Source organism: Solanum stenotomum, chromosome 5, assembly GCF_019186545.1.
Source record: "Solanum stenotomum isolate F172 chromosome 5, ASM1918654v1, whole genome shotgun sequence".
NCBI classification, from domain to species: domain Eukaryota; kingdom Viridiplantae; phylum Streptophyta; class Magnoliopsida; order Solanales; family Solanaceae; genus Solanum; species Solanum stenotomum.
The window spans coordinates 4670902-4686503 of NC_064286.1; the positions used below are offsets into that span (position 1 = coordinate 4670902).

General features: G+C 27.1%; 1 protein-coding gene and 1 long non-coding RNA gene across 2 annotated transcripts; both read left to right on the forward strand.

Annotated features, from left to right (window-relative positions):
- The first annotated feature begins 6030 nt into the window (after positions 1-6030).
- Positions 6031-10007, forward strand: LOC125866247 (probable transcription factor GLK1). Its single transcript, XM_049546581.1, has 7 exons — positions 6031-6250; positions 6937-7246; positions 7744-7884; positions 8460-8702; positions 8988-9044; positions 9247-9333; positions 9839-10007. The coding sequence occupies exons 2-7, from the start codon at positions 6965-6967 to the stop codon at positions 9980-9982; spliced, it is 954 nt and encodes a 317-aa protein (XP_049402538.1). The 5' UTR covers positions 6031-6250; positions 6937-6964; the 3' UTR covers positions 9983-10007.
- A 2454-nt stretch (positions 10008-12461) lies between these two features.
- Positions 12462-14470, forward strand: LOC125866263 (uncharacterized). Its single transcript, XR_007446476.1, has 3 exons — positions 12462-12575; positions 13325-13402; positions 14182-14470. It is a non-coding gene; the product is annotated as an uncharacterized LOC125866263 (long non-coding RNA).
- Positions 14471-15602: the final 1132 nt, after the last annotated feature.

Here is a 15602-nt window from a genome sequence, read left to right on the forward strand (position 1 = left end):
AAACTATAAATTACAATAATTAACAAAATAAATCTCTCGACTCCAACAAATCTATCAATTAATGCCACATAAATTGGGACATGGCAAATAACATATATTATTAAAAAATTAGGTTAAAAATGTACTATAAAATACAATAATTAACAACTTAATATATTAAAGAGACATATAAAAAATGGTTAATATTTGAAATTGTGCGTGTGCCACATAAATTAGAACAAACAAAGTAATAAATATTATTTTCAAAATTTTGTTAAAAAAAAAGTACTACAAATCACAATAGCTAAAAATTTAAAATATTTTTAAAATCATATAAAAATTTCAATAATTTCTCAAATTTCATAATATGACATAAATTAAAATTAAAAATATATATATATTGGGCCCCGTGCTGGCACGGGGTCCTATATCTAGTACTTGGACAAAATCCTTAATAGTGACTTGATACTTAATTGTATAAAATTTGAATTTGAGGAGTTCAAATTTTAAAGTTTATTGTATTTTTGAATTTGTAATTTTAGAATCAAATATTTATTGATCAAATGGGTGAATCTTAGTGTTCGATTGAAACACATCATTCAAAAGTTTTATCTTACTCAATAACAATCAATATTTCGATATTTTCACCCTCAATCATAAAGAATGATCTTTTTAAAATTAAACCACACTTCAAATCTAAAATAAAATAAATAATATTACTATATATTACTTAAAACAGCTAATTGTACTATTCCCTTCACGTGGATACTCTTTAATCCAAAGATTATACTATGATTAAGACCAAAGGACAAATTTGGAGTGTAGTTTCAAATTTCAAAACAAACTCTGAATGAAAAGACAACTCTCTTAATATTTTAGTGAACGAAAAATGAGAGATTATCTCTAATTAAGGCCACTCATTTGCTAATCTTGGGTTTTAATGCAAAGGCATCACATATTAATATCAGAGGCGTATCCAGGAATTCGTCAAGATGGGTGCACGAATACGAAAAAATACATCTTAAATATAAATTTGATAAGTTTGACTTTTAATAGAGAGGTGCACTCAATCATTATTGTATTATTATATGATACTTTAAACGTGGGTTCACACATCTATATTTAAATATTTCTTAAAAGTATTACACTATTATATATGATCTAGAGAAGGGAGCATGGGTTCACGTGAACCCACGGCACCCCCTCTAAATACGCCCCTGATTAATATTGTTCGGAAGTGGTTAGGGTGTTATGCATAAACTTAAAAATACAAATCAAATAGTAATAAATTAGATGACAAAAACTTATACTAAAAATATAATATTATTATATGAAAACTAATATAAAAGAAAAATATTAAATTGTCGAGAGAATAAATCTCCTCATAAACAAAACTCTCTAAACGACTACATTATTGAAGTTATTGTGTTGTTGATATGAGAAGAAAAATCTTCAATTTATAGAGTTCCAAACTTTTCCTTTAAGGAAAGAATAAACTAAATATGACAGAGAATTATGTTTTCCTTTCAGATAAATTCAAGCATTTATGGTAATATTTTGACTTTTTTTTAAGGAAAAAAGTAAAACTTAAAATATGATAAGAAAATCAGGGCAAAATCCTAACAAATATCACTACTATATATATATATATATATATATATATAAGGTACAATGCAAAGATTTTTAATTTTTTATAGTATTTAGTTACATTGTAACTATTTTGTTAGCTTTCAACCAAAAGGAGTACTTCTTTTAAATAATAAATATGTCATTGTATGAGCTATTTATTACTCAATCCTTTTGAATTTGTTAATTTGATTTTGATCTGACACATAATTTATGAAAGTAAATAGTCTTAGGGGTCGTTTGATAGAGTGTATAAGAATAATGCAAAATAGGGTGCATTAGTAGTGTTTGCATTAGTAGTGCTTGCATTAATTATGCAAACATTATTTCCTGTACATTGTCTGATTTTGATCTGACACATAATTTACGAAAGTAAATACTCTTAGGGGTCGTTTGGTAGAGTGTATAAGAATAATGCAAAATAGGGTGCATTAGTAATGCTTGCATTAGTAGTGCTTGCATTAGTAATACTTGCATTAGTTATGCAAACATTATTTCCTATACATTGTTTGGTTTGATGTATTAGAAATAACAAATCTTGCATAATTTCTATTAAAAAATATATGTTTACAAATATACCCTTCACACTTTATTTATTTGTACACTTCCTTTGCAAAAAAGTTCTTTGCTAAAACATCAAAAAAAATTCTTTGCTAAAACATCATTAACTCTTCTTCTTCTTTTTTTTTTCAAAAATAATACTAAATAGTTGTACTATTTGCGTCAAAATATTTTTATGGAAAGTTGGCAAATAATTTTTTTTTATCAAATTTATCGTCACAATAATAATTTTTTTTATTAAATTATATTGAAATTGGATTTTTTTTAAAAAAAATTAAGAATACTTAAGAGGTCATAAAGCCTATTAAGACACCAAAAAATTAAAAGACACCAAAAAACAAATTAAAATAAAAACAAAAACTTATAACAACAAAGAAAATGAAAAAACTTTAAGGGTAGTTTTGTAATTATTTAATCTAATGCAAGTGTTAAAATGCTATGTATTACTAATACCTAGAATTCCTTGGTATTAGTAATACACAAGTTAATACACAATAGAGTGTATAATTAATGCAAACATTAGTTATACATGTCATGAAAAAGTGTACCAAACAAGGTACTACTAATACACACATCTAATGCATGCATTATGTTTTCAATTACACTCTATCAAACGACCCCTTAAGTTTTTTGAATTTTATGATATTGAGCATATCATGTGGATATTAATACTTAGAAGTATAGAATTATAAAAAAGAAAAAAGACATTACTTTTTAGAATCGATCAGAAAGAAAAGTAAAATAAACAAATTTAAATTGAGAGAATCTTTCATATATACTAAAATATGTCTCAAATATATCAAGGTACTTTCAACCCCTTTTTGGTAATAGATAGCTTTTTAGACTAACTTTTTGCGGGTGAAATATGTATTATAACCTTTTTCTATGTCTTACTTTTTTAGGAATAATGGTCGAAACGTCTTTAAATTATGAGAAATTAAATAGTGTTTAGTTACATTGTAACTATCTTGTTAGCTTGTCAATCAAAAGAAGAATGTAACTATTTTATTAATTTCAAATATGTCATTGTATGTGCTATTTGTTGCTCCTTTCATTTGAATTTATCAATGGTTTTAATATGACACGTAGTTTTTTTTAAAATAATAAAAAATTATAATTTTAAATTATAAATATGTTTAATTTACTAAAATGATTTTTAATTGTAAAGTATTGAAAATTTCATATGAATAGTTGATACTAAAGAGTTAAAAAATAATAATAATTCCTTTTCAAACCAATAAAAAAGTAATACAAATAAATTAAATTGAGTGAGTAGTTCATATACTAAAGTATGTTTCCAATAAATCATGATACTTTCAAATTCTTTTTGGTAATTCATATCCCTTTACGCTAATTAATAGGATTGAGTTGTTTTAAGTATTTTGATTTTTAAAGTTTTTTTCTTTCTTTTTGTGTTGTTTGGAAAAGATTAAAACAAAAATTCCTTAAGTGCTTATTTTTAGGCCGAAAAACGTATAAAAATAAATTAAAAGTCATAGAAGGGGTATTTTGTTTTTTTTTTAACTTATCAACTATTTTTTTAAAAATCGATCCATACACCCTCTTAGCTTTTTTTCACGTGAAGTATAATTTAACCATACTTTTATTTTATTTTATTTTATTTAGGTTGCCACGTCATTTTGATAAATGTAATAAATTTTGAGCCCTTCAAATATATTTATGAAGCTATGAATAGTGGTGATGTCATTGAGTATGAATTTGTTTAGTTTAGTGGGTCGGATTTAGATTAAAGAGGAAATCGAGTTAGTTTAATTCAAATCGAAAATTTTCATTGATTTGGGTGTAACCGTTCAATTAAGGGGTAATTTGCTAAGCTTGATAATGGCGGAAGTATAAACAACTGGATAGTATAACTAAGGATAAACTTAACTAATAAATGAAAATTGAGAGATATTTTCTACTCTTTTCCCTAAATTTTTTAGTTAATTACCTAATGGTCTAAATGAAAAAAATTTAAATAATGAATAATGCAAACATATTAAGAAATGATTATCTTAAAAGAAATGTTTTAAGAACATAATACAAAATATATATTTTTTGGTTTCCCACCCGATGTTCAAAGTTCACATTAGCATGTCGATTAAATCTGAATCGCGCACTATAAGGCCCATTCGAGAGTAGCGCTCTCAATAAGATTTTCTCCATACTCGTCACAATTCGAGACCTCTGGTTAAAAGGCTAAGCAGCCCATCACTACACTACAACTCATATTGATACAAAATAACTTTTTTCCAATTACAATCATTATAGATGAAGTACTTTATTATTTTTTATATCTACGTGTGTGGAGAATATTAGTGAAGAGTTTCATTGACTAATTCTGTGTTAACATGATGATTTGACAGAACAATTAATTAGAAGAGTCCTAAATATTGTGTTTATTTTTTCTTCTAAATATTGTGAATTGACATAACAATTTTAGGGGAGTTCTATTCATTTTGTTTATTTCTTTTTTAAGATTGTGAAATGACACAACAGTTTTTGAAGTGTCTTTATATCTATTTTTGTATAATTTCAACGTGGTGAAGTGACACAACAATTTAGAAAAATCCTATATATCTTTTATCATGAAATGGTAAAGTAACACAAAGATAAATGCTTAAATATAAAAATATTACAAATTATATATGTTTATTTTATATGATTTTGAATCGATCCATATGAATGACTCGAATCAAATTTTTTCAAAGGGTAACTTGCATGGGAAAATTACATAAATACACAATTTAAGATATCATAATCTCTAAAATTTCTATCATTTTAAAAAAAATTGTAAAAATTTCTTTTAGATACATCTCTATCCCCTCTCAGATACATCCCTATTTTATCTCGGATACATCCCTTCCATTAAGTAATATATCATTTGCAATGTATTGGACAACTAATGAATGTATCCGAGCCTAATGAAAAATTGGAGACTTTTGTAATTGGAAAAACTTCTGAGATATGATATAATTAGCCTCCAAATGTATGAAATTTATGTATTTTATGCTAACCTCTTAAATGCTAAGAAAATGACTCAATAGAAAGCGTGATTTGGAACTTTAATTTGAGTTTGTGAAGATTTAAGTTTCCATTTTAAAAAACAACAATAATTTATAAACTTTATATACTTTTTTTAAAAACTTTGATTTTTTAAAAAAGGAAGTAAAATAAAATTAATTATCTATTATTAATTAATAATAAAAAATAGAATAATAATTTATTAAATAAATATTAAATATAATTGATATGTCACCCGTAAATAATCTGTTATAAGCAAGAAATTTTAAAATAAATTTAAAACCCATAATATTTACTCTTAAATGTGTATATGGGGTGATTTTTCCAATATTTTATTTTGCTTAAGGAAATTTTAATCGTCTCTTACCAACTCTATTGTTAAAGAAATGAAGAGGGGGTAACCTTATCATGAATTTTTCCATAAATACCGGAAAATATTTAGTGATCATTTTTACTAGTTATGTTAATTCTTTTGAAACATTTTATTTCTAGCACTCGAACTTAAAACTTATGATTTAAAAGATAAAAAATATATATTTTAGTTATTTCACCGCAACCTAATAACATATATTGAGATCAACTTGAAACCTATACCCCTTTTGTTCTCATCTTAATCAAATGAACAACAACAAAAAAAAAACTACTCATAAAACAGCTCACAAACTCTTGTACAGTAATAGATTTTTTATATATTCAAAAAAAGGCCATCCACAAAACCTTTAAATATTTTATATTTAATTCAAGAACAAGCCAAAAACAAAGACAAAAAAACAAAATCAGACACACACACCTCTTATACAAGTTGTGGTGGAAATTAAATATTTCAACCTTATATATTACTCCCAACAAAAAAAAAATGAAACAAGAAAGAATTAATTTCAATTTAAGTTCCAATCCAAAACTTATATTTTCTCTCTTTTAATGTCACCAAATTCTTCATCCTATATTCATCAAGAGAGGTTGAATTGAGTCGTTCTATATTTTTAAGATTACAAATTTTATATTTTAAGAAGGCTTATTTATCGATATCTTTGAGTGACTTAATTGTCTGTTATAGCAGGTAATTTGTCTTATTTTCAATATTGCAAATCTTAGAGTTTAAGAAGACTTATCTATCGATATTTGAGTGAGTTATAATAGGTAATCTATCTTATTTCCGAAATTACAAATCTCATATTATGAGGAAGCTTACTTGTCGATGTTTTTTGATTGAGTTAATTATATGTTGTAGCAGATAATTTGTTTTATTTTCAACATTACAAATCTGAGAGTTTAAGGAGTGAGTTATAGCAAGTAATCTATCTTATATTTGAAATTACAAATCTCATATTATGAGGAAGCTTACATGTCGATGTTCTTTGAATGAGTTAATTATCTATTGTAGTAGGTAATTTGTCTTATTTTCAACATTATAAATATGAGAGTTTAAGGAGAGACTTATCTACCAATATTTGACTGACATATAACAAATAATCTTTCTTATTTTCAAAATTACAAATCTCATATTACGAGGAGGCTTGTCTGTCAATGTTCTTTGAATGAGTTGATTATCTGTTATAGTGAGTAATTTGTCTTATTCTCAACATTACAAATCGATGCGGACATTTGAGTGACTCTTATCTTATTTTCACATCACATGAACTCTCATATTTTTAAGAAGCTTACCTTTAAGTGACTTGTTATAGCATGTAATCTTATCTTACTTTTAATATTACTAATTAATCTTACATTTTTATTTTCTTGAAGGTTAATTATACTTATAGTATTTGAAATAATGCTTGCTCTATCTTCATCATTGAGCTACAAAAATGAAAGGGAAAATTATGATTTATTCCAAGATTTTCCCCATGGGAATTTAATCGACACCATCGATTTCGACGACCTTTTCGATGAAATCAACGATGAAGATTTGCTGCCAGATTTCGAAATTTTTGGTGAATTTTCAGTTATGAGTTGTGAAGAATCTGCTACTCATAGAAATATGAAATCCAAGTCAAAAGAAGCCAAAAAATCATCTAGCCAAATCAAAAATCCTCAAGGAAAGAGGAAAGTAAAGGTAAAATTTTATTTTTTTAGTCATATTCATCGTTAACATAAGAAATTTTTGCACCATCATATTACTGTTGCTTGTTCTAGCCGTGGTTAAAGATTATAAATTTCACATATTAAGAACTAAGGAGTATTATTTGTCGATATACCTTTTAAGTGACTTGATGATTACCTCTCATATAGAAGATAATAATTTGTCTTATCTTTTAAGATTACAAATTTATTTGATCATTCTTTGAATGCTCTAATGATATAAAAGTTTATTTATAGTAATGATAATATAACTTAAATAAACTTGTAATGTTATTCATGAAAAGTAAACATCATAAGTCATCATTGATTTAATTTTCTCTCAAAAATTTAAGTTATATACGCTAATATGACAAAATAATAATTTTTTATTAATGAATAAGTTATAGATTAATGTTTTATTTATTTATTTATTTCTTCTTTAATTTTTATTTTTTAATAAAATGGAAGTTTAATTTCTTGAATTATGTGAAGGTGGATTGGACTCCAGAGCTACATAGGAAATTTGTAAAAGCAATAGAGAAATTAGGTGTTGATAAGGCAGTCCCATCAAGAATTTTGGAGCTTATGGCTACTCATGGTCTCACTAGACATAACATTGCTAGCCATCTTCAAGTAAGTTTTATCCTTAATTCGAGAGATGTTGGGTTCGAGTTTTGGATATGGAATTACTCATCATGCTCAGTTTATATGATACTTTTTATTTTTTCAGAACAAAATTTACATATATATAGACTATGTCAAAAGTGTTATACAGTTACAATAATTAATAATTTAAAATATTTTAAAGACATATGAAGAACTTTTGGTCAAAGAATAACTTATTTTACTCTTGAAATTCGAATATCGCCATCTTGCAATTTGGGAGCGCTCTCCACAATATGAGAGTTTTCAACAAGACTCAGAATCAATGCGAATATCGGACACCAAGAAAAGAAAAAAAACTAATTCAATTAGTTTTGATTGAAACGATTTTCAAATTTATAGCTCATTTAAATTTTATTGTATGAGTTAATTTTATTTTATATATGTATGTATTATTAAATTAAGGCCAGGTACAATAAATCTTCAAAATAAGCCTATGATAACCTGGAAAAAAAAATTTAACTATAAGTTATGTTGACATGATGATATAAAAATTGTTCACACTTTTACTATATGTAATTTAAATTCTTGTTATATATGTGAAGAAATATCGAGCTCATCGAAAACATTTACTAGCGAGAGAAGCTGAGGTGGCGAGCTTGAGCCATAGGAAGCAAATGTACAGCGGAACCGCCATGGTCGGAGGAGGAGGAAAGAGAATTTCGATGAACCCATGGCCTGCACCACCAACCATGGGTTTTCCACCCATGGCTCATCATGTTAGACCCTTACATGTTTGGGGGCATCCACATGTAAATAATTCTTTTTGGCATCCACATTATCAAAGGGTGAGTTACTTTTTTTTTTCCCGATTTATTCAATCTAATTTGACTCTATTCGATATAAAATTCTAAGTAAAAAATAGGATTTTAAATTTGTGATTGACCATCTAACATGTTTAACATTTGTATGGTTAAAAGATTTTTTAAAAAATATTATAATATTAAATATGATATAATATTTGTGTGATTAATATATATTCATAAAAAAAAAATTATAAATTTCAAAAAAGTTATTTATTATATTTTATCATGTTCAATCAAATATTGCTATATAAATTGAATATTTTGTAGGTATCAAATTCTCTTGCAACAGGCACTCCTTGTTTTCCTGCGCCAATAGCACCCACGGTAACTATTCAATTGAATAATTATTGTTAATATTTAGTAGACGTTTGATTATGTAATTTGAAAAAAGAAAAAGTAGTTTAAAACTTAAGATATAACTTAAATTCATTGTTATTATTTTATAATAAATATAAATAAATGTGATTTAATAATATAATTTTTTATTTTTTATTTTTACTTATATAGACAAAATAATTTGATGCAGAGATTTGCAGCACCTCTTATGGTCCCAGGCATCCCATCACCCCCTGCCATCATCAAAGTTGACACAATTTCCTCTAATTTGCATCCCGTGAGCCTTCTTTCTCTTCCATGATTTATCATCACATAAATATTTTATCGCTCGTTTTATATCATAAATTTTAAAAAGTCATATATATACATATTTAGACATTCTAATTTGGTTTTATTGTGTCAGTTGAACACTACTTCAACGTATAAAATGATCATCTAGACGTACATCTCTAAAATTCATATGTCACATCAGCAGCGAGTATTCGTAAGACACAGTAGAAATAGGTTAGAGTGTTTAGTATTGTCAGTTGAAATCAAATTGAAGTGTCTAGATATACTACACTCTCAATGTTGGAGTGTCTACTTACTAGCTAGCGTGTGTTCACGTATTACGCCTTGTAAAATCTTTCCATTTTTTTTAGTCAATTTTTTCACTAAGGAAATTCATCATCTACTATATACGTACACAAATAAAAAAAATTATCCTCTTATATACGGTGTAATTTTTTAACAAGTTAATTTTTCTCCGATTCCTGACATATTATCTTTGATGTTGTTAACAGTCAAACGAGAGCATAGATGCAGCTATTGAAGATGTTTTAGCAAAGCCACAATTGCCACTTCCCATAGGACTGAAACCTCCATCAATTGACAGTGTGTTGAATGAATTACAACGTCAAGGGATTACCAAAATACCCCCAACTTGATTTTATAATAATTTCGAGGTGTTTTTTTTAGCGGAGATTCTGTCAAAAAAATCCTTAAATTCGACGATATTTCTTGCACTTGATGTATCAACAATAAAGAAAAGAAGAAAAGAAAAAAAAGTATTCAAAGGTCTTTGTTATTTAATATGTGAGATAAAAATTATAATTTCGAAATATATTTTATGTGAAATAAAATACTAATAATTAAACATATTTTATTTCACATTATTTTGTCACCAATTGATAACCTTTCAAAGGGGAGAGCTTATTGCATGAATAAAAAGAATTGTTCAAATCGAGTTTTGTGGTTTGTTTTGGGTCTCGATTAATTTCAATTATAAAAAAAAGATTAAAATGAGACATTTTTAATTAGAGTAAATTTGATTTAAGTTGTATATTTCAGGGGCAAACTTGGACCTCTACCCTATAAAAAGAAGGATGAGATGATTCAAAAAGATTTAGATTTCCAACATTAAATATAAAATATCGGTAATTAATAACTAATAATATTATCTATATCCACTTTTAATCATCATAGTTTTCTTTTTTAGACTCAAACTATAAAATTTTTTACTAACATTTTATAATGTATTTTTTCATCATATTGATATGCAAAAAATTACAATTTATAGTACTTTTCTTATAGTTTTTGAATAACAAAATTTTTTGTTTAAAATACCGAATTAATGTAATCTATTTTAACTTTGAAAATTAGTCAAATTAATTTTCGAAAAGCGCAACATGACAAATAAAAGTGGACAGAGGGAGTATGACATTGGAAACAAATGTCATTTGGCATAATTTGTCCCAAATATCATTGTTTATGTAGCATTTGATATCAAATGTCGTTGTTTTTATGATATTTGTTCATAAATGTCGAGGAATGCTTTAATTTGGTTCCTAATATTTATTTCAAATGTCACTAAATAAATGTCAATATGTCTATTACTTTCTTGTAGTGGTTCTATTAAAAAGAGAAGCACTTCTTACAAGGATGAAGTCAAAGTTTAGAATTTATAATTAATAGTTATCATAGTTACTGGCTATTACCTTATTGGAGTAGTTTTTAAACTTACCATCGAACTTATCATAGTTACACTTACTGTCTCAGTCTTATAGGTTTTAATTAAATATTTATACATATTTAATGAATTCTTAATATAGCAAATCTTCATCTTTAACCGTGTAACAAATAGACACTTAAACTATCGTAAAGTTGAACTAAAACAAATGTGAACAAGTGTGTGCATACTGTTATATAAAACTATAGTAAAGAAAACTCAAAACATAATTATCTATTGCAAAGTGCAAAGTGCAACTTGTGAGGCAACTTGTGAAAAGGTTTAGATATTCTTTGTACATAAATCGCATACCACGGATGCGTTTTATTCTTTCTTTTGGTCACTTCTCTTTTAGGTAGCTAATAAGTTATCCAACACCATATATATGATTATTTTTTAAAATTGGGTCAGGCCTTGTTTGTCTTATTTTGAATTAATACAGAATTTAAAAAAATTAAAGAAGGCTTTTGAATTTTATAGTTTTAAATTAAAAATATGTTTAATGTACCAGTTTAATTTTGTAATCTTAAACATGTGATGTAAAAAAAAAATGAAATTAAGGAATTGGTAGAAAGGGAAATATGCATGTTTCTTTTAACGAACTAATTAAAAGACAATCAGGATAAACAAATTGAAATGGCGGGAGTTCATATTAACCTCAACAAGTTGTAACCTAGGCTTATTTCAATTGATGTTAATATGTCTAATTAAAGAAGAAGTGTTTATTACGGGTAGAAAGATCTCAATCATTTTAAAAAATATATTAGTAAAAAAATAGGTAAATAATCATATAATTTAAAGATTATTTATTATTGAATATTGAATGAATTATGCAGTAAAAAAGAGTACATAATATATTGTGATTAAGATATGTGTTTAGTTTAATTTCTTTTAAGGAGATATAAGTTTGTTTGTTAGTAAAGAGAAATAATCTTGTCAATAATTATTTTAATTAAGATATTAATAGTATTTAATTTATTGTTTTATATGCTATCCTGGGTAAAATAATAATAGAATCGCTTAACTTGTGCTAAGCATTATTTTTATGGAAAAAGATACTATATTTTGTTTGAATGGTTGTTACGGATTGTTTCATAATATATTGTATTATATTGTATTGTATTACATTGTATCATATTCTATTTTTTAAATGGATACAATATTTGAATAGATTGTATCGTTCTCTGTTGTTACATAATGTCATAAATCCATAATTTAAATAATAAACCTACTGTAACGACCCATTTGATCATTTTGAGAATTAGAGTTTTTATTGTATAAAATACTCTTCCGATAGATTTTAAATGAGTGTTTTGGACTATTCGTAACTATAATTATGAAATTAGTGGGGTAGTTTTTATAATTAAGTTAGTTGGTGGTTATAGAAGATCACATTAAAACAAATAGTGGGCCACTTCTACCACCCCATAATTAGGCTTAATAATAATTAGGGATTTCCATCGTGAGTTAGAAACTCAACAGAACTTCAACTACGGCGATACAAATTGCAGAGAGGCCGACGAGTACTTCAAGTAAATCCAATATCCAATATGTATTTGGTGAACCTGAACAAAGGTTTTATGATTATTATTAGATTATCGTTATTAGACTAGAATTTGAATAGAACGAGTTTTCAATGGTAGTGTTAGGTTGTCATCTGGTGATTAATGGCGATAGGTGGTTGAATTGTGATTAATTTTTGAGTGGTGATGTAAGGAAATTATGTAGTGCAAGAGTAGTAATATGGATTTGTATTGCCGTTAAACTGTAAGGGAAATTGTGGGTAGTGATTATTGTTGCCTTGGGTTGAATAATTGGGTGAAAACTTCGGTGGAGACAAACTTGTCTCCCTGTTCATTATTTGATTAAATTATTGTTAAGTACTAAAACAATAGGTGGCAAATTATTATCTATTGAGTTTAGCAAGTAGATTGCAGGCGAAAAGTTTATAAACTTGAATGGTCACTGTCATGTTTTGATAATTTTGAAATGGTTTTCGTGTGTTTGTTGTCACTGGTATCGTGACCAGTGGCTTCAGTTTTACCATATTATAAACTAAAATTTGATATAATGAGATGGAGGTAATTAAATATAAGGTGTAGTATATTATATGAATTACATTAAAGTTATGCTAATGGGAGGAATTAAGACTTACCCTTAGGTTTGAACTTTGGGAAGTTGATTATAGAATTAGGTGAGTTTTTGGATATAGGAGGGACATAGAATAATATGAGTATTTATAGGCTTGTTAACTTACAAATTATGCATATATACTTGATAGATTGGAAAGGTTCGGAGGCATTGAGGAAAGGAAAGGCATTGGAGAAGTAGCTTGCCTGACGTCAGTTCTTCGGTGGAGGTAGGTTATGGTTTATTCTATTTGATAGATAAACTCTTAATAGCGATTGATATGCATTGAATGATACTGTGAAGTTCTCTATGTACTTGATTGTGTGATTGTGTAGCTTGGTTGTGTGGTTTGTGATTGGTCTAAAATCCTGAGACCGTGAGATTTATAATCTAAAAACCTCTCTATCGAAGTGATGCCTTGAATAAAGAAGGCATGATGTAATATTTTTAATGAATTGAAAAGTGGTGATAATAAATGATAAATTAATAATATTTTTGGATCGAAGTGTCACGTTCCGACACAGTATTTTTGGATCGGAGTGTCACGTTCCGACACGGTATTTTTGGATCGGAGTGTCACGTTCGGACACAGTATTTTTGGATCGGAGTGTCGCGTTCTGACACAGTATTATTGGATCGGAGTGTCACGTTTCGACACGGTATAATTGGATCAGAGTGTCACGTTCTGACACGGTAACATTAAAGGAAAAAGATATTGAATTAACTTAATGTACTCAATCTCAATGAACGCATTTCCCAAACGAGTGTGATGTGGAGGCATGAGTCCTCGTGTGTGTGCTTGATATTGTGATTGATTACTACTTGCTTTAACTGTCACTTGTTCATGTTGTTGTTTCTTACTACCTGCTAAGTGCTATAGTTGACTTTATACTATTATTCATTGTATATTAGTTTCTATTTTGGGTTGACCGATGATACCTACTCAGTACGTGTTCCTTGTACTGACCCCTACTTGTGTTTTCTTCGTTTTTCTTTTGTGGAGTGCAGCAAGTGTACCATCGACTTCGACTCGCCCTCAGCTCTAGCCAGTCTCCAGCACATCAGATTTCAGGGTGAGCTATTCCTTCTAGCTCGTGCTGGATTCTCTCAGTTATGGCGTGATGTCCTTGAATTTCGTACATGGACCATCGTATTTACTTATTTTGGGTTCTCTAATACTTTTAGACTTGATATGTTAATAACAGATGTCCTTGATGTGATGACTTTCAGAGTTTGGGGATAATATGTAATAGACTTTAGAGGTTTATTTGATTGGTTACTTTAATAAGTTTTGGAGCTTCCGTGTTATTGTTGTTAGTCGTAGTTAAATTATTGGTATATGTTGCCATGTTGGGGTTTAGATTCCTCGGTCCGCCCACTTAGGAGGTGAAGTGTGGGTGCCACTCATGACTCAATTTGGGTCGTGACACCTACAAAAGTAAAGTATCCAAAAGAGCTACTATAAAAAAAATGTAAAATATAAATAAAATTATTAAATAATAAATTGAGAAATTATTAAGATTTTTTTTCCAAAAGCTAAGAAAGTTATTCCAACACCATATATGACCTTTTTAAAAAAGTTTCTTACGTACGTAGAGTTTCTTACTATTTTTTGTACTACAAATGTGTTTACACATTTCATTGATTCACTTTAATTACTTTAGAGTCTAAATTAGTTGTAATAACTAAATTAAAAAGTGATGAAATTTTATATTTTTAAATGTGTGGCATTGGTGAGTGTGATCAAGTTATAAATAAATTGGGTGAAAAGTAAACGGTGAAAAATAGGATTTAAGTAGATTTAAAAAATATTAGAGCGATTTCTTTGTAAACATCATCTTTATATAAAAAAAAGTTCAGCTAACACACATCAATATCATAAATAAATTTTACAATATCAAATCATAGTTATTTGTTATAACGAAAAATCTTTTACAAATTTAACATTTTGTAAAAAGCTAATGATAAATATCTTTGAGTGATTTGAAAGTTTATCTTCTTTTTTTTCCTTGATCAATGTGTACATTATAAAAATAATCATCCATATATAACTTTCGATGATCTTAAAGTTCAAAATTTTCTTTACTCAATTGATATATACAAGTTAATAAAGAGAATTCCCATAGAATAAACATGTACTAATAAAGAAGCTTTTCTTAACATATTATTTTTGAAATCTTTCCTCCATCAAAACTCATTACATCATATTTATTAAATACGATTTGTTTCTTCTTGTATGATCAATGAACTATTACATTAAAATAAAAATGACCTTGTGTTCATGCAAAAAATAGAAAAAAATTCCATATGAAAAAATCTCATACTTAAAACTTGAATTCGAAATGTATTTAACTTCTTTTAGTTGAAAGGATCCTTTTATTAGTAAAAAAGAAAAACATAAAACTATTAAAAAAAAAAAGGACATTTGC

Coding starts and splice junctions, on each gene's coding strand:
- LOC125866247 (XM_049546581.1), top strand. CDS start 6,965: ATGCTTGCTCTATCTTCATCATTGAGCTACAAAAATGAAAGGGAAAAT. Junction 7,885..8,459: donor ACATTGCTAGCCATCTTCAA/GTAAGTTTTATC, acceptor ATATATGTGAAG/AAATATCGAGCTCATCGAAA. Junction 8,703..8,987: donor GGCATCCACATTATCAAAGG/GTGAGTTACTTT, acceptor AATATTTTGTAG/GTATCAAATTCTCTTGCAAC.